This window comes from Mus musculus, chromosome 6 (assembly GCF_000001635.26).
Source record: "Mus musculus strain C57BL/6J chromosome 6, GRCm38.p6 C57BL/6J".
Classification (NCBI taxonomy): Eukaryota; Metazoa; Chordata; class Mammalia; order Rodentia; family Muridae; genus Mus; species Mus musculus.
In genome coordinates this window covers 56,631,114-56,658,286 of record NC_000072.6, presented here as the reverse complement: position 1 = coordinate 56,658,286, position 27,173 = coordinate 56,631,114, and the positions used below count along the sequence as shown (strand labels likewise).

Genomic DNA, 27,173 nt, shown 5'->3' with positions numbered 1-27,173 from the left:
CATCAGGTAGGTAGGTTATGGCAAAGCACTGGACATCTCTGCTGTAGGTCTCAGATATTATGACATTTTAAACTTCTGGGCTGGTGGAAGATCGTACCCTGTTGATCCATCCCAAATGGAACTACCTATTAGTCGTAAGAATATTATGTCAGACACAGAGGTGGCCAATGAATGACCATTAATGCGGACTAAAGAAAGCCCAAGATAACCTTGTTCTGTATTTGCAACACTTGAATTCTCCACAGGTCAGTGTTGATGGAAGATTCAGTGATTCATTTACAATTAATGAATAGAGAGGAGGGTCTATGTCTAGCCTCATTATAGGTGACATTCATACTCATTCTTCTCTAAGTAAGAAGGGAGAAGGTATTATTTTCCTCTGGTAAGTGGTTTTCTAGAATACAACTATGTAGAATGCTACACACTGACTATGTTGCCCCCAAAACTCATTAGTTGAAACTTTAATCCCCAGAGTAATGATATTTCCAGGTAGGATCCTTGAGCGCTAACTAGGGTTGGGTTAGGCTGTGAAGCTAGAAGCCCACTAATGGGATTATCGCTTTTTATGGAAAGAAAAGATGACATTGTTGAAAGAAGGTGAAGACATGGGAGGGGAAAGGTCCTCACTCAATTCACAACTATGCTGACCTCCTAGTTTTAGATCCCCAGCCTCTGAACTATGAAGAACAAACATTACATAAATCACTGACTCTGTAGTGTTTCTTGTTTCAGAGCAGCCTGGATTGACTAAGAATAATGGGGGAGGTATTAAGATCCATCATTTTCCAGAAGCACAGAGCTCAGGTAAAGTTCAACACTGTCATTTAAAAAAACCATCAGTATCCAAAAAAAAATTTGTTCCGTATTGATGACGTTCTGTTTCTAGTGGGATGTTGGCAGGTGAGTCAGATTTTTACCGTCTTTCTCAGTGCAGAACTCTGCTGAGCTGGTGCAATGCTTCCTGCCCTTGCTGGATGAAGTCACAAGCATGGGAGGAGACACTGCAAGTCCAGAAAAATGAAATCACATATAGCCAGTAAGTTCCCTGACAGCTTCTACAGCCAAGCTTTAGCTGCCCATATACAGACTTCTGTCTAAAATGCAAATGGAAAACAAAGATGAGGACAATTGTTTCATTTTTTTCCAATTTGCTGTTCAAGCACAGAGTGGGAGAACATCATCATCGCTGTGGTTGTCATCGTCGTTGTTGTTGTCATCATCATCACCTGTGTATACAAACACACAGGCAAATAGTTTTGTTTTTTGCATTTGATTTTGATTTTGCATATGAAAGAAAATGGGATATTTTCTGGGCCTCACTTATTTTACATAACATAATGATCTCCAGTTCCACCCATTTTCCTGAAAATCTCAGTTTCATTCTTCACTATAGTGGAATAAAATTCTGTTGTGCGCATATATATCACATTTTCTACATCCACTCATTTGTTGATGGACATCTGGGAGAGCTCTGCTTCCTAGGTATTCTGAATAGTGGGTAAACATGGTATACAAATATCTCATAGCCATTCTGAGGATAGTTAGCTACTCTCATAACGGGCATCCCTCTATTGCATCAGTGGACAAACTTTGCCTGGCCTCTCATAACAGGCATCCCTCTATTGCATCAGTGGACAAACTTTGCCTGGCAAATTGGTATTGTAACCAGAAAGGTCTACTGTTAGGGAAGGTTGTCGAGGACTTTGGTAATCTCCTAGATAATTTTAGGAATCTCTGGGTATTCCTTGTCCAAAAACTCATAGTAAGGTATTCCACATCTGGAACCAAGATTTTGTTTAATAACTGGTAGTGTTGAAAGGGAAGTGTCCCACGTACTCTTGGGCATCTGAATACTTGGTCTCTACTTGGTGGTATTGTTTAAGGAGGCTTAGAAGGTGTGGCTTGATGGAGGACGTATAATACTGGGGGCATACTTTAAGATCATAAAGACTTGTGCTATTTGAGTTTGTTCTCTGCTTCCTATTTGTGGTGTGAGATATGAGCTCTTTGCTGCTGCTCCAGCACCATGTCTTCTACCTGCTGCTATGCTGTCCTTAGCACTGTGAATCTTAACTTCCTCGAACCATGAGCCTTCCTCAAACCTTTCTGTCTACAAATTGTCTTGGTCATAGTGTTTGATCACAAGGAGAGAAAATTAACTAATCCAGTAACTTATGGATTCTGGGAGCAATATTATTCACACATGCAGGGTACCTCCATTCAAATTTGTAAATTGTAAAGTCGAGGGTTTTCAATTTGGTGGTGGTTGTTTGTTTTTGTGGGATAGGTTCTTACTAAGTAGCCATGGTGGGCCTGGAGTTTACCAGGCCAGCCTTGAACTCACAAAGATCTGCCTGCCTCTGCCTCTTAAGTGCTGGAATTGAAGGCATGCACTACCATGCCCAGGTCATAGGACTTTTCATCTTATGCATATTTTTTTTCTGAATCAAAACAGTTTTTTTTCCAGAAGAGAGAGCGGAAAACTCTCTAAACCCAGGAGATAACTAAAGGTCACATGTTTGGAAAAGTGGAAAACTGGAAGATTCTTGAAAGTCCCTCCCCAGATTTACAAAGGGAGAACGAAGCTGGTGAACAGTAAGACTGAGCAGCTAAGCTACTGGGAACAGAGACTTCGCAGAGTGAGCTGCCTGTAAACTGTTCAGAGAGCTCTAAGATTGCAGCTCTCTTGAGTCATCATCCTCGTGGCTGGGATTCCTGGACACCCAGCTCCCTTTCTGAATCAGTACCACTCCTATAACTAATCCCGCAGCCACATTCCTGTTGGTACCACAACAAAAACTCATTGGATTTTAGCTCGAAGTTCTAAAGGGATAACGTTCACAGCAGAGAAACAAGTCAGTAAGCCGAAGGCATGGCTGAAGGAACCGGATGCTGAGAGCTCACATCTTGAACTTCAAGCACTAAATGAAGAGGACAAACTCAAACTAGACAGACCTCCTCCAGTGACATCCTTCTTTCAGAAAGAATGTAACATCTAAGCCTCACCACCATTCAAATACCTAAGACTGCAAGGGAACATTTTTCATTAAAAACATCACATTCCACTGCCTTGCCCAAATAGACTTGTGGCCATATCATAATACAAAATGCATCTTATACAACAGTATACATCCCCATAGTCTTTCACAGTTTCAGCACTGTTTAAAAGCTTGAAGTCTAAAGTTCTTCTTAGACTCAAAGAGATCACTTAATTGCAAGCTCCTGCTTTTTTAATAAAAATATCATATACTTCTAACATAAAATGCCACAGGATATACATCACCATTCCAAAAAGGGAGGATGGGGCATAGTGGGGGAAATAATGGACCAGAGAAAGTCCCTTCCCAGTGGGACTTCCCATGCATTCCCCCTTAAATTCCCCCCTTGTTTCTTAGCTCTTCTGGGTCTGTGAATTGTAGTATGATTATCATTTACTCAACATCCAATATCCACTTATAAGTGAGTATATACCAAAACCAAACGTTTGGTGGTTAAACTATGTCTGAACCTGGTTCACAGGAAAACCAGGTCAAGTGCCAGAATAAGATGTGCATATCTAGAAACTCTGCTTCCTACAGGTGCCTTCCAGAGTGAGGATTTACAACGGGGCTATAGGGCTATAGATCTCTGGCTAGCAAGGAAAGGAAAAATGGGATCAAAGAATTAAAAAGCAATTCATGTAGCTGCAATGGCAGGATTAGTCTTATATGTTGACTGGTGGAGCCATGGAAGGCACAGGTATTTGCTTAAATGTTATTCTAGGAGTGTCTGTGAGGTTAAAATTACGTTTGATTTGGTGGACTGATTAAAGCAGACTATCCCTGCCGTGGGGGCTAGGGCTTACTCAAGCCATTGGCTTGACCAGAACAAAAAGGTGGAGTAAGGAGAATGTGCTGTACAACCCAGCAGGGATACTGGCTGTCCTGCTTCTGACTCAAACTCACACTTTCAGAGTTGATCTCATCAGCTCTGCCACTTCTTAGACCTTGGAGCTGAACTGGAACAAGAGGCAACCTCTTCCGGATCTTCAATCTGCTAACTGCAGGTCATTAGGCATGTCACTCTCCATATTCACCTTTATCTGAGCCAGTTTCCTACGCTCACTACAGTTACTCTGTCTATATCTACACATTTCTCTGTCCTGGAGATGGACCCTGTAACATTCTTTTGGCTTGCCCTGAGAAGATGGGCCCCTGAGATTGGATGAGTAAAAAGGCACTACCCTAGCTCTTGCAAGGTAAAAGGAGCCAGGTAACGGCCTGTGTGGGCCAATTAGTTGGAGTCTCATGAGTAACATTGTGGCTCAAGCATTATGATTTTGGCTTTTTTTCTTCACCTATGTGAAACAAGTTGAAAGAGAGAAAGGCTATGTGTCCTGTAGGTGTCCTGTCTTGGCTGATCCTCTGATGTGCCTCTAAACACCAACTGAAGATTCTAAAACCCCTTTCTCCTCCCATCTATTGATCTGATTGCTTCTGGACTCCACCACTGTGATGATATTATTTTATATTTACTAGTGAGCATGGCAATTTAAAGATGAGTGCCAAGAGCCATAGTGTAATGCCATAAAGAGTGCTGGACTCTGTAGGGGGAGGTCTGCCTCCCTTTACACAATGTAACCTCAAATATACTGTATATTGAATAAGTAATTGTCTTGCTTCACAATTCAGTGCCCAAAAATCCTTAGAACAGGCACAGAATGGATAGGAAACTCGATTTAGAAAGAGGAGTCCCATAGAGTCCACTTCTATAACTACTTGGTTGTGTGACCTTGGGCAGTACCTAAAACCCCTTTGGGCAACATATTTTAGCTAGAACACCATCCCAGGTTTCCCTTTCCACTCCTGCATCCCACATCACTATCTTCTTACTGCTGGCAGAGCAGGATGGAGCCAAAGGCCTCACCTCAGGCAGGAAAGCAGGCTATTAACAGAGCCCAGGCTGCTCCGGGGTAATGCCTTGGGAGTTCTCAGGGCTGGCGCCTCCTCGCTGGCTCTCAAGAACAGAACTAGCTGAGATGACTCTTTCTCTACTTCCACTTCCCTTCCTGGGCTCAACCTCTGAAAAGAAGAATAGGCAGTCTTGTCAGTCACAACGGGGGCAATGCCCAGGCTGAGGGGTACAGAGAAAACATATGAGGGAGGATGATTGACAAGCTAGGCACAGGGACAGAACTGAACAGGTGTCATCAACGAATCACAGTCTAGATAGAGAAGCGACATTAACTTTAAGAGGTTATTGGTGAGATTCTCATGCTCTCGTTAGTGGTCAGCCCCGCATCCATGAACATATGAACAGCCCTGAACTTAGTGGGTTATTTAAAGAAAGACACGAAATTGGGAGCTCAAAGTGTGTATGGGGAATTTGAAAGAAGTTGGGGGGTGAGGAAAATGTGGGATAGATGTGATCATATTTCATTGTATTAAGTGCAGGGTACTATCAAGAATGTGGTGCGTGGGGGATGAAAACAATGCTGGCTCCTTCTCCATCTTTGGTAGAGGTTTCATCCTCTCTGGGGACTGTACTGGAGAGGAAGGATCCGCCATGCCTTTGGCCCCAGGTGAACCAAGTGCAGAGTGGAGGAAAAAGTACTCCTCTCTTACTGCCACGCCCTTTCCTCCAGTAATGCCTCAGAACATCTGAATCAACAAACTTCCATCCCCTTGTGCCCCTATCCGCTCTGGACAGCCAGACAGGCAGACACCAACCAGATTACTTTCAGTCCACCTCCGGTGGGAGCATTTAATTCTCCCTGCACCCTGCTCAGCTGCCTTCGTGTCAGAGGAGGCGCAGTCCACCAGGGGCGCCCGGGGTGGGAAGGGAGCCAGCCTTTGGCTGCCAAGGGGTGCGGATCCCCGAGGATCTCGACCTGGCCCGCTGGGATGGGTTCTGTCTCCTCCGTGCTGGCGCGGTCCCGCAACACCGTCGTGCAGCCGGGATCGTCGCCGCCGCATCAAGAAGTGCCGCTCGCTGCTCCCGCGTCTCTCAAAGACTCTAGAACCCAGCGTCGGGTACTCGGGCATCAAGGCTCTTTCAGACCTTCCCCAGCCTGGGAACCGCCGCCGGCCAAGCACAGCCAGCAGGAGCTTCCAAAGTTGGAGAGCGCGGAGCTGTCCCCCGTGCGGAGGCGTTTGCCAGCTATGTCCCAGTCCTCCCCCAGCGACAGCCCAGGAGGTGAGTTTTGACGGTTGCTCCTGCCTGGAGACCCGAGGAAGTGCTCTCTGGTTCTTGTCTTTGGGGAGAAGGGATGAGGAGAGGCTCTGTCTTCCAACATTATTTCACTTTTCTTGTCTTCATACTCATGGCTTTTTAAGAGTTAAGATGCATTTATGATTCAGTAAGGGTTATTTCAGGACTGTCATTCGTTCATAGGGGTTTAAGTGCAGAGGGGAAATATACAGACACACCCTAAAGACCCCCTTTGCTAACTTTGCACGTGTATCAGCACCATGAGGAGAGATCTTTATTCTCACAGACAGGACAAAAGAAGAATTAAGCATTCCTTCCTGTCTCCTTCCAGGGGAATCAGGAAGTGATAAGGAAATTTCTGCAGGTCTAAGACCACTTTCCACGGGTGAAGAATGCAAGTGTTCTGGTGTGTGTGTGTGTGTGTGTGTGTGTGTGTGTGTGTGTGTGTGACTTTTCTTGGATAGGAAGTGTGCTAGAAGTGAAAAGCTCACACAAAATCTGAACTAAGGTGTGAATCTAAGCTTCCTCCCATGTTTTTCTTGTGATTTTGAGTCAGACACGTGCCTGAGCATCAGTTTATTCATCTGTGGTATGGGGCTGACAGCAGTACTTATTTCACTAGTTTGTTGGACTACAATGCAAGCAGAATCTTGTTTGTAAATGGCAGAATACTATGCAAATATTGAGTATTATACAGGCACTAAACCTTTCCACCTTCTCAAGGCAGAAAAGAGGAAAACCTACTTGGACGTTTTTAGTTTTCGATATTTGTAGGATCCATTGAATCAATCAGTCAGGTTTTTTTTTTTTTTTTTTTTTTTGTAACTGGAAGTACATTTCTTAGTTTATTAGTAAAAACAGTAACTAACAAAGCATTCATTGGCCTGCCCTTTGGTTATGAATACTCAATAAGGTTGCTTGTCATGTTTTGAAGGACTCAGTAGATTAGGTGTGTAATATTGGTTTTGTTAACAAACAAGAGACTGACTGAGGCTAGTGGACAGGAACCTGGCTTATATTTCAACCCACCGAGAGCTAAGGATACATCCATGTTCATGTCCTTAAGCATTTTCTTATGAAATATTTTCAATGTCCACATCAGCTTTTGTCTTTTTTAAAACAACTTTTCCACTGAAAGATGATACACAATTTCCTGAAGGGAGGATTTACCACTGTAAAATGTCATTTTTAAGGATATTTTCTCCATCTAGAGGATATGTATCAGTGTACTCCTGGAAAGAAGACTAGAATAGGAGTCATGTGTTCTGCTAAGATCAGCATTTTAGGACAGGCACTTGTTCTTTAAGCTTATAGGAGCTGTTTTAAACTGAATTCAGATCTGTTTGTATTGTTTCCTATGCAGTGAAAACTCAAAGGAAGTATTAGAGGGAAAATGGTCAGGAGAGTATGCATATTGTGCAAAAGTGAGGCACTACTAAGGTATTTAGAGGTCGTTTCTAACATGTGAACATACGTTTAGCTTTTAAACAGTGTGTCCTGGTCTGTGGCCTAATTACATAAGATGAAGTTTGGGCTTCCCTTGTGGAACTCTTCATTACTAGCTTTTGATGGTTTCAGTTGAATTACAAACATACACATCCCTGATGTGGAGTAATTGTTTGGATGTTATAATAAATTTGTATAATTTATAGTTCCATAAAGCAAATTTCTAGTAGCTTGCATTGAATTAATTTTTGTTCTAGAGGTCATGGGTACACCCTGGAAGTACTTTCCACTTTAATTTTTTTATTGTTTCCGAATAGTTTTGTCAATCCTTCCATTTGTATTTCATACTTTTATGTCCATTTGAAATAATGTTTTGAGTTTTAGATCACCTAAGATTCTTAAGCAGAAGCAAGAAGGTTTCTGAACTTTGTTCTTTCTAAAGAAAGCTACAGGCCGGGTGTCTTAGTTAGGGTTTGACTGCTGTGAACAGACACCATGACCAAGGCAAGTCTTATAAAAAACAACATTTAATTGGGGCTGGCTTACAGGTTCACAGGTTCAGTCCATTATCATCAAGGTGGGAGCATGGCAGTATCCAGGCAGGCATGGCGCAGGAGGAGCTGAGAGTTCTATGTCTTCATCCAAAGGCTGCTAGTGGAAGACTGACTTCCAGGCAACTAGGGTGAGGATCTTATACCTACACACACAGTGATACACCCATTCCAACCAGGTCACACCTATTCCAACAAGGTCACACCTTCAGATGGTGCCACTCCCTGGTCCAAGGATATACAAACCATCACACTGGGTATGTCATGTCTTGTCCTTCCTTCCTTCCTTCCTTCCTTCCTCCCTCCCTCCTTCCCTCCCTCCCTCCTTCACTCTCTCTCTCTGTCTCTCTTTCTTCTCTCATTTTTCTATCTTTTTATATTTTTGAAATAGGGTCTCACTGTACAGACTAGGCTCTTCTGAAACTCACAGATATCTGCCTGCCTATCTCCTCAATGCTGGGATCAGAAACACGTGCTACCAAGCCCAGCAGCATATACCTTTAATTGCAGATTACAGGAGACAGAGACAGGCAGATCTTTGTGAGTTCCAGGACAGCCTGGAATACATAGCAATGTAGCAAGTTTCAGGCTTACAAGGGCAACATAGTAAGACCTTGACTAAAAAGGAATAAAAAGAATAAAAGAAAAAGAGAAAGAGGAGGAAGAGGAGGAAGAGGAAGAGGAGGGAGAAAAGGTCATATTTTAGACCTACGGTTGGTTTAGATAACTAGGCTTGTGAGCCAAGTTCATTTTTACTTTCTGTAAGAAGAGGATGAACTGTTCCCATAATATTAGGTTGCCTTTGGCTGAACGGCATCGGATTTCATTATAAATTTATATTATCAGACAAAATAGCACAGAATTTGTGAACTCCAGGAGCACATTAGCTTGGTATGCTGACTCCTAAGTGTTTATTGTACAAGCCACACTGACAAGTTCTGAGTGAGATTGCCACATGAAAATTTGCATCACCATTTTACAGAGGAGGACAGTAAGGCACAGGGAGCTGGCTAACTGCTCATGTAGCAAACTCAAGAATCTGGTCTCAGGAAGTCTCTAGAGATGCAGACTCATTTCCCCATGCTTCTGTATTAGATTCTGCGTGCTTAGTTCTCATTTATAACTCCTGTAGTTTCTCGCTTAGTGGCATGCTTTGAAAGTTTTGTCTTAGCTGTGGGGAAGGGAAGCAATGGAAAGTTCTGCAAGGAGAGTGTCAGAGCTTTAATGGAGAAAGGATCACCTTGGGTATTACTGAGGTGGTAGTTAAAGTCAAGGACCTTAGGGGAACACCAAACTCAGGGTCTACAGTCAGCTGTATCTTCTCATAAAAATTTAAATTCTTCAAGCCTCAGATTTATTGCATTGAGGATAGTGATGGTCCCCTGCTCTTATTTTGCAGTAAAAATTCAGTGAGATAAGATGTCAAAGTTCAAATGGGGACCTGACATACAGTAATGAGAGGTGTTTACTGTATGTATGTATGTATGTATGTATGTATGTATGTATGCATGTATGTATGCATGTTGTAAGTGGTGTGTGTGCTCATTTGTGTCCATGAAGAGGGCAAAGCAGGATGTCTAGAGTCTTCCTCTATTGCTCTTGATCTTATGGCCTTGAGACAAGGTCTCTTGGTGAAGCAGAAGCTCACTGTTTGAGCTAGACTGGTTGCCTTTGCCTCCTTCAGTGTTGGGGATGTGTCAGGAAGCTACTGGCATGTCTAACTTTGTTCATGGGCTCATTGGGATTTGAACTCAGTGCCTCATGCTTGTAGAGTACTTCTTTTACCCACTGAGCCACAAACACAGGTGTTTTATATATTTATTTGTTTTCATAGTTTTGAGATCAAAGCTTAATCAATTTTCAATGAAAATCTAACTCAGAATAAACAACAAATAAGAGAAAAAAAAACCCTTCCAGCATAAACAGCTGTTTATGTATAGCCCAACTATCTATGGAAGATTATCAGTGGCTCCCAGCTTTTATTAGAGACCTTTCTGAATGAGTAGGTATTTATTTTGATACTGTTGGTGAAAGTCATTTCATTAAGGCTAACAGTCTATATATTAGCCATTTGGAAGCCTTTTAAAGTTTTGTTATTTCTACCTGATATTTTTTTGGTCTTGTTTTAACATTTGCATGTACTATAAGTGCTAACTCTCTCATTGTTCCATGTCTCTCTCCTTCCTATCCTCAGTTCCTTCCTGGATGGGACCTTCCATGTCTGACAAGTGTTCTACCACTAAATTACACCTCCAATCTCTAAGCATTGATTTAAAATAAAAGTACAACCAAGGGGTTGGGGAAATGACTCAATGGATAAGAACACTTTCTTTGCAAGAATTAGGGCTTGAGTTTGAATCCCCAGCAGCCATAAGTTGGGCATGGTTGTATATGCCTGCAACCTCAATATTGTGGTGGAGACAGATGGGTCTGAAGAGTTCTTTGGCCAACTAGCCTAGCTGAAAAGTTAAGCTTTCTGTTTGTTACAAGACCAGTGGTCTTTTGAGAAGGTAATAAAGCAGAGAATGATAGAGGAAAGCATCCAAGGTTCTGTTCTGATTGTGTATGCACATATGCCCACATACCTGTGTGTGCACTCAATAGTAACACATGCATACACAGGCATACAGACAGACAGATACACAGACATAGATGCACACACACAGACACACACACATACAGTGTCCAATCAATACTTTTTAAAAATTTTCTACACATTTATTATGTATTAAATTATGCTAAATATTTATAGTAGTTATTATTATGTACTTACTTCATGTTAGGACAAGTATTATGCTTCTCATTTAGTCTAGTTTTTCTTGTAGAGTAGTTAATTCTCTTTTTACATTGACTAATATTTGTTTTTTCAGTTATTCTATTAAGACGATTCATATTTAAGGTAATCATTTAATCAATACTTTTTAAACTGCAGTCTTGAAGCACTGTGCTGTAGAGGTTCTGATTGCTTCCTGGCTTCCATGTCTGTCTTATATGACAACTTAAAAAAAATTACTCCTATATTCCTCTGTGTAGGTTCTCTCAGGCATTAGGATTAGTGGCTTTCACCTGGAAAGACAATTCCAGAAGCCCAGACTGTTGGTTATGGGACAGGGACTGGGGTACTAGTGTATGAATCAACTCTCTCAGGTGATTGTGTTCCCATCTAAGGGTGTCTTACAGTCACTTGATAACATTTTAGGGCCACTCTCAGATTTTTTGTTTGTAAACCAGATGAGCTACCAAGAATCTATATGTCTGACAAGTTCCAGATGTTTCTACTGCCACTGCTCAAATGGTCACACTTTAAAGAACAGCCGTAGAAGTGACCTGAAGGGCAGCATTAGCCAGGAATGTGGTGTTAGAGGCATGGCTCCCCTCTGTTAGGTCTGGGTAGATGCTCTGGGGTCAGTGAAGCCATTTTCATTCCTTCACCTCTCCAGTCCCTTAGCAACCACTCTCACACTAGTTTCTAATATGTCAGAGTAATTATGAACCTTTACCAGCCAAGCTTTTAACTTGGGATTAATTTTTTTTGGTAATTTTCATCTGAATTAAAAAGACTGACTAATGTGAAAAATAGAACAGGATGCCCATCATCCTAAAAAAGTGGGTGGATGGGTAGGTGGCTACATCTAAGCACTTTCATCTTCAACACTCAGGGCATCTCTTGATGTGTGTCCCTACTCTGAGCTAATTTAAACAGACAGGAGTAAACTTCTAAGGCTTAGGCTAGAGACAGGCAATACTGATGAGGCCTGGAGGGAACAAGGACATGTGATGAGCAAGTGCTAGGCTCCTGGATGGAGCAGTCACCTCCAGGGGCTGCCCTCCTAACTCTCTTCCTTCACCCGGGGAGTTGGGGATGGGGAAGCTGTCCTTGACTCTGAGTCCTATCACAGCTGAGAAGCCACACAACCATTTTCCTTTTATTCTCTCCTGTGGTAATTACGAGTCATTTTTCTTTTCTAGAGTCAGATTTAAATTATAGCAGAGGGCACCAAGCTCTTCGGCTAAATGCATCTCCAGGCACAAGAGATGCATTTGTTCTTGCTGGTGAACGACTTGATGGAAAGAATGCTTATGATCTCCACTGTACTAGTAGTATAAGAGACACAGAGAGGTCTCTTTATTATCCCATCTTCATAGTTTTCTCAATGGATGAAGCCAATGGCTGTTGTCCTGGCTATATTTTGTTAGTTTGACACAACCTAGTGCTGTCTGGAAAGAAAAACTTCAGTCAAATAAATGCCGCCATCAATTAGGTGACCTGTAGGCAAATCTGAAGGGCACTTTCTTAATTAATGATTGATGTGGGAGAGCCTAGCTCATTGTGGGTGGTACCAACCCTGAGCAGGTGGTCTTGGGTTGTATAAGAAAGCAGGCTGAGCAAGCCACAAGGAACAATCAAGTAAGCAGAATTCCTCAATGGCTCCATCTTCAGTTCCTGCCACCAACTTCCTGCTTTGAGTTCCTGCCCTAACTTCTTTTGCTGATGGACTATAAACTGAAATAAACCTTTTCTTCTCCAACTTGCTTTTTGTCAGTGCTTAATCACAGGAACAGAAGCTAAGGCATCTGTAGTTTCCCCTTCAATACAGGGGATATAAGTAATTAATTTCTGGAAATTATTCATTACATGCTCCTAGACCACTTGTAAGCTAGTTAGACTTTCAAGAGTCTTCTTACTAATTCTTTCTCACAGTGTGGTTCCAGGGACGAAATCTCTGGAAGCTTATCTGGAATTATGGAGGCTCGGATATTCCCTAGTTCTAAGTACCAAATGCTTTGAGTCTTTATCTGGGAAGTGGAAATGGTATGTATGGACTTCACCTATACAAGTTATATATTTGTGCTTGGCCCATGCCATTGGCATGGCCATCACTTCATGTAATTATGCTATGAAGACTCTTCCGTGGGAATCAAGCAGTAAGCAGAGTGAGGAAGCCAGGCGAGGGTACAGAGAAAGCCAAGGCAGAGACAAAGAACAAACAGAAGCTGTGTAGGTTGTTGGGGGTGTGGTCTCCATCACTTACTTCTGAGGTCAAGATCTCCAATCCTACACATGTATGTCATCCTTGAAAATTTGTGTATTATATATCTAAATTAGCCAACTTAGATTGCAATGTGTGTTGATTTAATCTGCCTCCTGGGGAGAGAAGTTAACTGATGGTAATATCTAAATAAAATACTCAACATATAGTGAATTATTATATTTGTGGCTATTCTCTAACTATATTTGGTCATATTAAAAGTTTCTAAAATCAATAAATGAAAAATTAGAAATACTTTTCAGTGGTGAAGTAAGTGATGTTTAAAATATATCAACTGTTCAAAATCTTCTTAGGCCATTCTGCCCTTGAATATCTGGGATGTAAGAATTTGATGTGTCAAGCCACCTATGCTGGCTCCTGTGGTCCCATTTCCATCCACACCTGCCCAGTGGTAATGCTGAATCCATGTGTGCCTTTCCGCTTTTCCCCGTGGTTCCTACTCGACAGTTCCCAACTGAATGCTATTGGCAGAGGATTTTAAGACTTGTCCTTGCTTACATGGCTGACTGGCTCTCTTGGCATGTGATAGATAGTCTCACCTAGGCACAAGATGTTGAGAATGTGTGATTAGGAAGAGAGACAGAAAGATAAATATTTTGCACATTGGCCCTTAGCACATTTTAGAGTCTATTTTTTATACTTCACAGGTAGGAGACAGGCTCATAAAGGTCAAACAACTTGCTTGAAACTACAGACCTAGTAAACAGCAAAGCTAGGATTCATATTGGTAATTTGGGTAGAGAGATGATAAGTTTAAGTTAAATAAAGGTAAGTAATGCCAGGTGAAGCCTGGTTCTGTAAATTGCAAGCACTATCTTCTTTCAAAGGGTGCTGGAAAATTCCTGCCCCAGAATGACTTGGATTCTTGTTAAAATGCATTCTCTCAGGACCCCTCAGATGGAGTGAATCAGAGTCTGTAGAGGTGAATACCAGAAATCTACACTGTAAACCACAATGTGAGGTGGATTATATTCATGTTGGGAGGAATTGAAACTAATGAACAAATATTCCAGGAAACCAAGGTGTGCTCTGCTTAAATAAATACTTCTTAGACATCATCTCCATTTTCTACAAGCTGAACCTAAGCGAAATTAAAAAAAAATGCTAATGCGCTCCTAAATTCGGTTTACTTATTTTTTAAAAAATAATAATTTAGCTTTGCAGTTAGTTTTCTTATTATTTGAACAATTGCAATTTGCTTGAACTTCACACCAAACCGTCGAGATGGTACTGTTCTGATCCTACTTTATTAATAAGGAACTTAAAGTGGGAATTAGCTGAGATTGCACAGAGGTAATTATGAGCTAGGATTAACATCCACATTCCTTATGTATGCTCTGCACTGGCTGTCAATATAAGCATCCTGCTAGGATGTGAGTTTTCAGATTGAAAGATGCGTATTGCAAGTATGTTTATAAGTGGTAAAGGCCTACGTTTTTGTTTGTTTGCTTGTTTTTCAGTAAAGAAAAGCTGGTGGTTTGAATAAGAATGGCCTCCACAGGCTCATATATTTAAATGGTTAGTTCGTAGGGGGTACAATCATTTGCAAGAATTAGAAGGATTTGGAAGTGTGGTCTTTTTGGAGTAGGTGTGGCCTTGTTGGAGGAAGTTGTGTCACTGGGGCTGGAATTTGAGGTTTCAAAAGCCCAAGCCAAGCTGGTCTCTCTCTGCCTGCTGCCTATGAATCAGTACGTAGAGCTCTCAGCTAATTCTCCAGCATCATGTCTGCCTGTGTTCTGCCACGCTCCCTACCATGATATAATGGACAAACCCTCTGAAACTGTAATCAAGCCTTTAATTAAATGCTTCCTTTCATAAGAGTTGCTTTGGTCAGGGTATCTTTTCACAGCAATAGAACAGTGACTAAGATAACAAATTACTAAGTATTTTTCCAAATGGAAGGAGCCAAATCCCAGAGTTACTGTTGTCAGAAAGGTTGGGGATATTCTCTGGTCCTGGCTATACTGGTGGAGAGTCTAGAATGGCATTTGAAAACATCAGAGTAGAGAAGGTCACACCTCCTAATCCTAATTTTTTTTAAAATTAGGTATTTTCCTCATTTACATTTCCAATGCTATCCCAAAGGTTCCCCATACCCTCCACCCCACTCCCCTACCCACCCACTCCCACTTCTTGGCCCTGGCGTTCCCCTATACTGAGGCATATAAAGTTTGCAAGATCAAGGGGCTTCTCTTTCCAATGATGGCTGACTAGGTCATCTTCTGATACATATGCAGATAGACACGAGCTCGGGGGGGGGGGGGGGTACTGGTTAGTTCATATTGTTGTTCCACCTATAGGGTTGCAGATCCCTTTAGCTCCTTGGGTACTTTCTCTAGCTCCTCCATTGGGGGCCCTGTGTTCCATCCAATAGCTGACTGTGAACATCCACTTCTGTGTTTGCTAGGTCCCGGCATAGCTAATCCTAATTCTTGCAAACAGTTGCAGTTCCTGGTGACTACGCATTCAAACATACAGGCCTATGGGGCCATTTTTATTCAAACCACCGTACTTGGCCACATTTTTTTCTTTACTGAAAAGAAAAACACAGGCAGACATCTGTGTAGCTCCAGTTTACATGCATGTTTCCTCAGATGGGGGGATATGTGTGAAGCTGTCAGTGTTTATCCCCTCACGTTTGGAGTGCTTACTCTTCTGACAGATCTCGAATGATCTTGGGACGATCATCTCTGCAGCTGCAAGGGCTGCTCTTTGACTTCTCTACCAATTTTTCTGCATTTACTGTTTTTCAGAAATCCTACTTAGTTACCTATATGTTAACTAAATGCTCTAGAGTGTAACAGAAAGATGTTAATTTAGATATATGATGATGTTTATCAAGGTGATGAAGAGTCCTCCAGTATGTGAATGTTCATTGGGCTGAGCTGACAATAGGCAAAAAAATAGAAGAAAGTTAACAATTTTATTTCACATGAGAGGGAACAGTCACAGAAATGTGATTACTCAGTAGCCCAGTGAGAACTAGACACTTTTATACATCTCCTCATAGATAGAAGCACATGGGGGCTATGGCAAGTTTGAGGGGGTAGCAAATGATCTTAGGTGAATGAATGGGCCCAAACTCTAACAATGGTAAATGATTATCTTTGGGAAATGAGTGGTGCTTAGCAGAGGGAAAACAGTTTATGACCAATTTACTCTGATACAGTGCTTCAGGTGCTAGAAAAGGCATATGATATTTCCCTTTTTGTTTAAAGACCCACCTAAGAAACAGCTAAAGTTAACCTTGGTCCTTTGTCTGAGTTTTCATGAGCTAAATTTGTATCTATTGGAAGGAATATTAAAACATGTAAGTGCCCTTAATTAAAGATATATTCCAGGGTACAATATTTTAGGGTATTTTTGAGCCCCAATAAATTGTATTAGAAGTTCAGATTCAGTGTCAAGATCTTTTCTCCATAGTTATTTCTCAATACCCCTCAACCCCCACTTGGAAATTCCAGGAATATTCAATCACATTGTCATTTTCCCTGCCAATGAGCTAGATAACCTCGCTGATCTCAGAGATTTCTAATAAACTCCAAGAAACTAAAACAGGGAACAGTTGGATCAGTCAGGTATGGTTCATTAAGTCCTTCTTGGAATCTCAGTAGGTTTGGCTTGTAGCCCAGTTACTTCAAGAGTTGAGCAGCCCTTATTTTCATGTTGTAAAAAAAATTTACACATCAGGGCTCTTGAGAGTTTCTCCAGCTCCGTATGGCAGTTGTTTGTGACTTTATTATTCTTCCCTGTCGACATCCTAATAACTGGGCATCTTCTTCCAGTCCAGGAGACAAAGAATATTGTACTAGACTCCCAAGTTAGTTACCTTTCCAGTTCCTGTGGCAAATGTATCTGACAAAATGCATCTGAAAGATGCCTTTAAAGTGGCTAATAGTCTGCAGGGACACCGTGCAGCATGTGGGGAAGGCAGGCAGGCAGTAGGCGTAAGAGAAGACTGTTTCAAGCCATCCTCAGTTAAGAAGCAAAGAAAGATGGATTTACTCAGCTCACTTACTCATTTTAGTTCAGCCCACGACCAAAGCCCATGGGGTGGTCCCCACATTCAGGGTGGATCTTTCCTACTCAATTAAACTTTTCTGAAAACACACTCACCAGTAAACTCAGAAGTGAGTTCCCATGGTGATTATTAATCTTGTCAAGTGGACAGGGAAGCTGTTACAGGCCCCTCTCCCCCAAACCTCACACCCCATAGTAGAGACCTCTGATGACTCTTACTTCTAGAGCATGTGTGTTGTTTTGTCTTTTTCTGTTAACCTTACTATGTGGTAGTAATACTTGGAGGTCACATTTATCTTTTATTTTTTATTTTTGAGATAGAGCCTATGTAATCTAGGCTGGTCTTGACTTTGAAATCCTTCTGCAGTATTTACTTCATGCCCTCGATTAAAAAATGCATTAATTATTTTACTGTGTGTGTGTGCTAATATATGTGGGTGTGCATGCATAACATACATATGTGTGGAGGTCAGAGAACAACTTTAGAGAGTCAGTTCTCTCTTACCACATGGATTCTGGGGATGGCATTCAGGTGTCAGGTTCCCAAGGGTGCCTTTGCCCAGAGAACCATCTCACCAGCCCTTGACTTCCCTTTAACGATTAGAAAAGTGCAACTAATTAAATAACTATATTTGTAGGGACAATGTGTTAGCTTTTACCAACAAGCACTTATAGGCCAGGCACTGATTGCTGTAGCACATTCTGTCAGGTGAGTTCCATTGTTATCTCTTTCTCATAGACAGAGACACTGAGGCATGGAGCATCATCTGATGTCACATGCCTATCAAGTGGCAAGATACAAACCCAGGGCTTAAGCACTGTGCTGAATTGCTTGAGGCATTAAAGCTCTGGTGAAAGAAAGTTCATCAACTTGGTCAGAAATACAAATATTAGATGTTTCTCTCATTTGTAGAACATATAAATAAATACATTCTATATAGGTACATATGATCATATCACACATATACACACATATATACACTTTATTATTATTATTATTATTATTATTATTATTGTTGTTGTTGTTGTTGTTTTGTTTTTTTGAGACAGGGTTTCCCTGTGCAGCCCTGGCTGTCCTGGCACTCACTTTGTAGACCAGGCTGGCCTCGAACTCAGAAATCCTCCTGACTCTGTCTCCCAAGTGCTGGGATTAAAGGTGTGCGCCACCACTGCCGGGCCACACATATTATAAAAGTAGAAAAGAAACCATCTACAGTTTGTGTCTGAGGGAGACAAAAAGGACAAATAGGAAGAGAGAAGGAAGAGAAAAGCAGGGGAGAAACAAGGTCAAATTACAGCATATTCCTTGTGAAAATGTTCTTATAGGGCTGTAAGATGCTTAGCAGGAAAGCTGACTGAAGCACAAGCCTTGAGACCCAAGTTCAAACCCCAGAACCCATGCCAAGGCGGAAGGAGAGAACTGATTTCACAAAGTTTTCCTCTGACTTGCACATGTATGTGTACTGTTATAGTCACACCTTTGCCTACTCACACATCATGTATGTATGGCACACACACACTGATACATTTTGAAACAAGAAAATGTTCTTATGAAAACCATTATCATATGTGTAATATATGTATGCCAATAAAAATTAGCTATTTGGCTGAGTACAATCTAAATACACTATGTATATGTGAGAAAGAAACCCATTAACGTATACCCACTGGCAGGAGATTGGCTAACTACTGTCGCTGGAAGCAGCTGTGCCCAAGGTGCTGTGCTGTGGAAGATAGGCATCTGTACAGGTACATTTCTGGGATGGCCCAGTGGATAAAAGGGCTTACTGTACAAGTGTGAGGGAGAAATGGAGTTCAGATTTCTGGAACCCATGTGACAGCTTGGCAGGGGCGATGACCACCTGTATTTCTAGCCTCCAGAAACCAGAGGCAGGAGATTCCCAGGACATGCTGGCTACCTAGACTAGCCAGAATTGGTAAGCTGTGGGTTCAGTCATAGATCTTGCCTCACTAAACAAAGCATAACACATGCAAAAAGTACATATTATAATTATTTTCCTGTATGTGACCTGAATAAGGTGTAAACACACTGACAGGTGGATGACAAGTAACATTCAGTTACTCTTGAGTCAGATTGTTTTTATTTCATGAAGATTGAAGAATAAAACAGTATAACTAACATCAAGAAAAATGTAAAGAAAAAAATCCCTAAGACACAATCTCTCTTATAGAGCAGGGGTTTTCCCATGTACGTATAATCCTCTCACTTTTTGTTTAGGTATGCAATAGCAGTAGCGTCTCTCCCTAGTTGAAATTATGGCATAAGAATATCAAGATTGTTCTCTGGGAATTCATACTAAGAAGGAGGAGCCAAGCTTTGGAATGAGACATGAAGAATATGGGTTTTATCTTCATTAACTGTGCAGGTTTCTCTGTGTTAGTCTCTTAGAGCCAGATCTCTCACCTCTTAAATGGGGATTTTTATCAATAGTGAAATTATACTGTTGTATATGGGTTTAGTATGATTTTCTTAGTACAGGGTTAGGTTCAGGCATCCTGCTTATTTAATATTTTTGTTACTAGATGTATAATTTTTTTTACCAGTAGTAATGTCTGTTTTAATATGGATTTCTGACACCTGAAATGGCTGAGCAATGGTGGCTCAGTGAGTAAAGGGGGCTCAGTGGGTATAAAGGTGACTGCCATCAAACCCTTGAACATTAGTTCAAGCCCTAGTACATACATGGTAGAAGGCAGGACCAAATCTCCATAAATTGTCCTCTGATTTGTGTGTGTGCGTGTGTGTTTACATGCACACAATAAATAATCCATTGCTGCTTTCTAAGAGTCCAGTTAGAGCTAAGATTTAACTTTGCCTGGGTTTCTGCTGTGCACAGCTTTGCTAGTCGCCTTTGGGTCTTCCTGATGCTTGTGACAAAAACTGGCAATGTCCACCTGGAGCCCCTGTTTTAAGATTGACTGGAACCAAGAAATTCCCAGATATGCATGGTGCTTTGTTCCTGGTGACATTTGCAGTTCATTAGAGATAGAGCCTTGTGTTTTTCCACATACAGGCAGGCTCAGTCTGCACCAAGGGAGGAGCAACATTTAAAAATACTCTTGTTCCCCAGAACACTGCTAGTGTGTTGGTGGTGGAGCACTGCTAGTATCTTGGTTGTGACAGCCAGGCATAAAGTGAGGTGGGGGATTGAAGCTAACTCTCTCCTGTGTTTCTTGATCACATTGGCCACTAGACCCTTGGTCTCTGCCAGGTGCACCCTCTGTGGTTCTTCATTGCTCTTCCTCTTCTACTCTCAAAACTATTCTTATGTAGAGAAGCAGTTTCTGAGTGGATATTTTAATGTGTCCCTTCTCTAAGCAGTTTGTGTTTTCCAAGATTGTCCAGACTCCATCCAAGCCTAAACTGCCCTGTTTTGTACCTTCCCTGCTTCCCATTGGTCTCACTGATTTCCTCAGCCTGTCTCTCATCCCACATCATCTACTGATACACCGGAAGGAAAATGTAGCCTGGGTGAGGACCAGGGACGGGTGAGCAGTCAAGGATGAGGCTAGCTGAAGAAATGAGATGTATTGTTTAAAATATTGTAAGTGATGGGACACATCAAACAACCATGTCAATAGCTGTTGGGATGTCCACAGTTTCTAAGGTACACACAAGGGAGGAGGTATCTAGAAGCCCTCAACTTTCCTGAGTATAAATACTTAGGTTAATCTAGAGTACGCTATGAGATCTTCATCCCATAAAGAGACTGAAAGGTGGTTTCTGGGAGAGCCCCCTACCTCAGATCAAAAATATTCAATGTAACCTTCTGGCAAGGAAACTGGCTCCTGTCACATCACAGTGCCTGGCTACTTATATCCTGGACCAACTCTCAGGCTCTGCTTGATGGCATGGTTAAACAATACAGCATCTGGAATCTCCTGGCCAGGAGAGTTAAGGGCATTCTGGCCTGTCCATCCTGGGGCTGGGCACTCTGCGCTGCTCCCCAAGAGCTAGCTCGCCCACATTAGAGTGGAAGAATTTTATCTGCAGTAGGGATTTATACCCATCTCATGACCTTGGAGATGCCTAGACTGAACGTTGGCTGACTTGAGTTCTTGCTTTTTCCACTCTGTCACATTTTCCACAGCCATACTAATTCATACTAATTGTGAGTTCTCCTGGGAAAAGGGAAGCTGAAGCCGGCAGCTGTGTTCCCAGCTCTGTTCTGGCCTATAGGACTTGCTTTGTTGTTATCAATAGTGGGCTTCAGGCTCCCCAGGGTCAGGCAATGGGGAAGCGTAGGAGAGCAGGGAGCCTCGGGACTGACTCAATGCTGCTTTTTAACCCCAATGGAAGGACCCACATAGAACATGGGTCTCATTTGTGCCCTTTGAGAAAATTCTTCAAAAATATAAATATTTTAAAGATATAGTCTTGCTATGTAGCACAAGTTGACATTGTACCCATAATCTTTGCCCCTAAGGTTCTGATTGCTGGATTGATCTCAAGCTGTGGTTTTTTTTTTTTTTTAAGTTGTTGTTTTTTTGCCTACTTGACTATATAAATCTTGAGGAGACTAAAAAATATACATGGATATTCTCTATTTTATGTCTTTTCTTACAAGTATTTAGTGACCAAGTCAGCTGAGTCAGTCAACAGGTTCTCCAGAGCAGCAGCAAGGATTAAAAAGAAAAAAAGACAATTAGACAGCACTGTAGCATGACCCCAGCCAGTTCTGAGACTGAAGCAGGTTTATTTATTTATTATTTATATTATTATTATAAAAGCAGTCTGCTTTTATACCACTTTAAGTACATGCAAAATAATAAGGTCAGTTTTGGGTCAAGGAACAAGCAAGGCAATAAACAAAATCCCATAAACACCTTTCTAGGGGCTACCCAGGATGACCAAGACAAAAGGAATGCCACACATGCCTCAGCTGAGCCTGCTCTGAGCTTTGCATTAACTCAATTGTGAATGTTCTTAATCTGAGCCTAGTTCCTGAGTCCTAGCCCACAGTTACCTGGCAACGTCTTACTGTGTGTTACTTACACGGTGATTAGACTTATTTACTCATTCCTCTTCACTCACCTTATTTTGGCATCTTTAGCATCAAATTCAGAGAGTATAAATGTCCTTCAAAGAGCCCACATTCTTGTGTTTATAAAAAGATAAAGAGAGGTGATGTATGTTCCATAGAGGTGGAGTAAAGTATGGGGGAAGGGGGTGTATTGGCAAGCCCTTGCTAAGGCATCTCTTCCCCCTGAGGGACCAGCCACACGATGGTATAATATAAAATAGAGTTTATTAAGGGCATGGGGAGGGGAGTTAAGAGGGTAGTAGAGGCAGAGAAAGGCAGAGAGAGAGAGAGAGAGAGAGAGAGAGAGAGAGAGGGAGAGGGAGAGAGAGAGAGAGAGAGAGAGAGAGAGAGAGAGAGAGAGGGAGAGGGAGAGGGAGAGAGAAGTAGAGGAGTAGAGACCAGTCATGGGCACATGGAGAGAGAGGGGGGAAGGGAAAGGAAGAGCAAGACAAAGCAAGCGAGCAAGAAGGGTACAAGCAGCCCCTTTTACAATGTGTCAGGCCTACCTGGCAGTTGCTAGGTAACTGTGGGGGCAGAGTGTAGACAGAATGCTAACATTCCCCATTTTGGTTCAATTAAAAAAGAAAAATTAGAAAGAGGTGATGGTAAAGCAGGATTAGGGTCCTCATGATATCTGACTACTTCATGCTGGCATTGGTGGTGATGTGCCTTTAGTAAACCTAGAGGAATGGGCATGGGGATATTTGTCCAGTCTAAGGAGAGTTGGCAGTTTCCTTGCTGTCCAGGATCTATGGATCAGTCTGTGGATAGATCAGAAGGAACAAGTCCAGTAGAAGCGTTTGTGTCTGTGAGAGGAGATTAGAGCATCTGGAGGTTGCTTCTCTGGAGCTGTCCTAGATGTAGTAAAGGCCTGGACTTGACAAGATGCTGAAACACACACACATATATATTTATTATAGATAGAGATTAAGTATGTTTGGATGAAAGAAATTTTCTTTTCTTAAAACACAGAAGAATCCTGTCCTCTGGAATAGACAGTAAGTAGGAACTTAGGACCGAGTCTATTTGGTCCATAAAAGGTAGAGCTGAATGGGTTTCTTGTAGCTTGTAAGTTTACAAAAGCGATAACAACATGAGTTAACAACATATACAGTCTTTAGGAACTCAGATAACGTTAGGACAATGGCATAGCAAGAAGAGGGAATATGAAGCATCTAAGCAATGGAACCCAAGTTTAGGTAAGGAAGTAACTTACATCTGGGAAAGTTTTTTCTAGCTGTCAAGCTACAGTCACCTTAGCTGTCAATGTAGTCAGAAATCTGAGAAAGAATAAACAATAATCTAGCAGTCATATATCAATTAAAAAATGGCAGAGTCCACTAGCCAACAGTTCACTGTGGTCTCTATGGACTCCATGGCAACTTGTGCAGAGCCAGTCTGGCTTTCAAAGATGCAGGGCTTTTTTTCTCCTCCATTGAATGGATATGTGTGACATAAGAAATGACTTACCTTGATTTAGACAATATAAGTCATTTGACTCAGGGTATCCAGTTTTATCCACTATGTTTTTCAGTGGTTATCATAACACAATCCAAGAAGTATCTTGTAGTTGTGTCCAAATCTTCTGAGACCTCGTGGGAGTGAACTGTTAAAGGCTTTGGGAAATTCTGTCTGTCATATGCTTAAATATATTAATAATTAGCAGACTTCTGACAAGATTGAGTGCTATATAGATTGGTTATATCTGAATAGAGTATACCATAATTTAATGGCAGTAGCAAAATAATTTTTTATCGAGACAGGATAGGAATGAAAATCTTAAGTAACTTTGACCGGTTGCGTAAGTAGAGAAAAACACATTTTGCATTAACAGAGACATTTGGCTAGGACAGAATAAGAGAACTGGCAGCAGTGGCTTGCGGTTGTGCTGACAGAAAGTGAGTTTGTCCAGGTGGGTTCAGGCCTGTGACACTAATTGAGCACACAAGCCACGAGAACAGGCCAGGGGTGTGGAAGTGTGGCAATATGTATGAAGAGCCCTTAAAAATAATTGGATGTAGTATGCGATTAAGTGGCCATTTGGAGTCATTATTTAATGGGTACTGAACCCAGACCTTTTTTCAGAGGTGTACTAGTTTCGATGTCCTCAAGTCAGGCGTTAACTTCAGAGATTTGAGATTTTCCAGGAGATATCCCAGTGGGGAGCCTAGAGATACGCTTGAAGACAATGAAGTACCTATTGGGGAATTATTGGATTATTTTTACCTGAGTCCTCAGAATAATTCAATAACAAAAAATTTCAGCCAGTCTAGATGCCTAATTTGTCACCTAGGCCCCTAGAGGCTATATGGTGAATCCTGGACTCATCAGACAGTGTCTCACCCTAGGTCTAGGGATTCCTAAATGGCTGCAGGAGCTTCGAGGGGGAGAGGTGGGAGATCTGCTTTCAAGGGGGTAGTCACCCAAGGGTCAAGTCCTATCTTGTATGTCAGCTAGAAGGCTGATCATAAGTACTGTGGCTGTGAAACATCAACCCTTTAGCCCATAAAGACTGGCCAGGCCCTATCTGAGAAATCAGGGTCCTTCCCGATGACTGGGGGAAAAAAAGCCTTACCAATTGTGATGGTTTGTATATTCTGGACCAGGGAGTGGCACCATTTGGAGGTGTGGCCTTGTTGGAATAGGTGTGACCTGGTTGGAGTAGGTGTGTCACTGTGGGTGTGAGCTTAAGACTCTCACCCCAGTTGCCTGGAAGTCAGTATTCCACTAGCAGCCTTTGGATGAAGATGTAGAACTCTCAGCTCTGCCTGTGCCATGCCTGCCTGGATGCTGCCATGCTCCTACCTTGATGATAATGGACTGAACCTCTGAACCTGTAAGGCAGCCCCAATTAAATGTTGTTTTTTTATAAGACTTGCCTTGGTCATGTTGTCTGTTCACAGCAGTAAAACCCTAACTAAGACACCAATATATCAATGTTTGTGAGAGAATTTTAGCGGTCTGGTAGCAGGAAACGTGAATCTGTATGGTTGGTATGAGCCCGTCTGACTGAGTAACCCATGTGGCAGTAGTTAGCCCCACATGGTAGACTGTGGTGGCAGCAGCTCATGTGGAAGAAGACTGTGAGTCCCTCAGTGGCAGACAGTGGTGGTCTGTAGCTTTGGTGGCAGAAATCCACATGGTGGCATCGGTGGCTGTAGCTATGGTGCTGCTTGCCCAGTGGGTCTCAGTAGTGTCTGAGGCAGTGGCAGTCCACGAATAATTCCTGGGTTTCAGTAGCAATGTTGTGTTTATAAAAAGATAAGGGGAGGGGGTGTGTTCTATGGAGGTATATTCAGGCATACTGGAAGGGGGTCCCTCAACAGGCCCATGCTAAAGCTAGGGACCAGCCACATGACAGTATACTATAGAAAAGAGTTTATTAAGGGCATTGGAAGGGGAGTTAGGAGAGTAGTAGAGGTAGAGAAAGGCAGAGAGCGAGAGAGAGAGTGAGAGAGAGCGAGAGAGAGAGAGCGAGAGGGGGCGAGGGAGATAGATTCTCTTATAGGCAGTGTTTTTCACAAGAAGGATAAGGTAACTACACCCAAAAACACAGGAAAAAGATATTTCCACACCAGCAACACTGAAAGAAGAGAAACACACACACACACACACACACACACACACACACACACACACACCTGTACACATGTTGAGGCCTGAACTGGAAGTCAGATGTCATTCTTGATTGCTTTCCATTTTCTTACTTAAGACCAGAGCTTGCCAATTCGGTCTAGTCTAGGTAGCCAGCTTGCTCTAGGACCCCCTAGGGGATCTGAACTCTAATCCTTATGCCTGGGTACAAGCAAGCTATCTCTCCAGGTATACAAAATTCACCAAACCATCCCCAATTTATATGTTTCTCTTCAGTTTTTATTTTCATTTCTTCTCATGTCTAGTTACATATACAGTTGCCTTCCTCTCATCTCTGGGACTAGATAACATGGTAATAGCAAGAGTAAGGCTTATTATTTGTGACTTTATTAAAATGCTATATGCGTGAATGTACATGCATACACATGGAAAAGAATATGTACTCTATGTTAAGGGATATAGTACCATGTAAAGAATATATATATGTCTGTTTATATACCTCATAATAGATACCTAAGGGATTTTTTATTATATATTTTCTTCATTTACATTTAAAATGCTATCCCAAAAGTCCCCTATACCCTCCTCCCGCCCTGCTCCCCTACCCACTCACTCCCACTTCTTGGCCCTGGCGTTCCCCTGTACTGAGGCATATAAAGTTTGCAAGACCAAGGGGCCTCTTTTCCCAATGATGGCCGACTAGGCCATCTTCTGCTACATATGCAGCTAGAGACATGAGCTCTGGGGTACTGGTTAGTTCATATTGTTGCTCCACCTATAGGGTTGCAGAGGAATGGATACAGAAAATGTGGTACATTTACACAATTGAGTACTACTCAGCTATTAAAAACAATGAATTTATGAAATTCTTGGGCAAATGGATGTATCTGGAGGATATCATCCCGAGTGAGGTAACCCAATCACAAAAGAAGTCACTTGATAAGCACTCACTGATAAGTGGATATTAGCCCAGAAACCTAGAATACCCAAGATACAACTTCCAAAACACTTAAGGAATTTTGTAACGACTCCTATTTTGGTTGATTTTTTTTTTTTTACATCAAAATTAGGGCTGCAGTTTATAAAAGGTTCTTTTTGTCTCTAAGGGGTCAGTATGACTTTTCCCCTTTGATAATAAATATGAACGAATGATTAGAACGCCTAGTGTTTCAGTATCTCTGGCTCCAGAATGAGCTTCAGTCACATGATGTATTACTGCTTTAATGCACGGTTGTCATGTGCTAGTTAATGTTTTATTTAGGAGTTTTGTATTGACC

At 41.9% G+C, this 27,173-nt stretch overlaps 1 protein-coding gene across 5 annotated transcripts in view; it reads left to right on the top strand.

Moving 5' to 3' along the window:
* Window positions 1–5,776: 5,776 nt before the first annotated feature.
* The window catches only part of Pde1c (phosphodiesterase 1C), a 582,713-nt gene continuing 561,316 nt past the window's right edge, over window positions 5,777–27,173 (top strand). For 4 of the 5 annotated variants that reach the window (XR_003956167.1, XR_003956169.1, XR_003956168.1 and 1 more), the window contains exon 1: window positions 5,778–6,174. Coding sequence is in view for 2 of the 5 variants with exons in the window: in XM_006505733.4 (XP_006505796.1) it covers window positions 5,883–6,174 (292 nt within the window). In the remaining 3 variants the exon portion in view is untranslated. Of the gene's footprint in view, window positions 6,175–27,173 lie in introns of all 5 variants that reach the window. The other variant, XM_006505730.4, reaches the window with a different exon arrangement.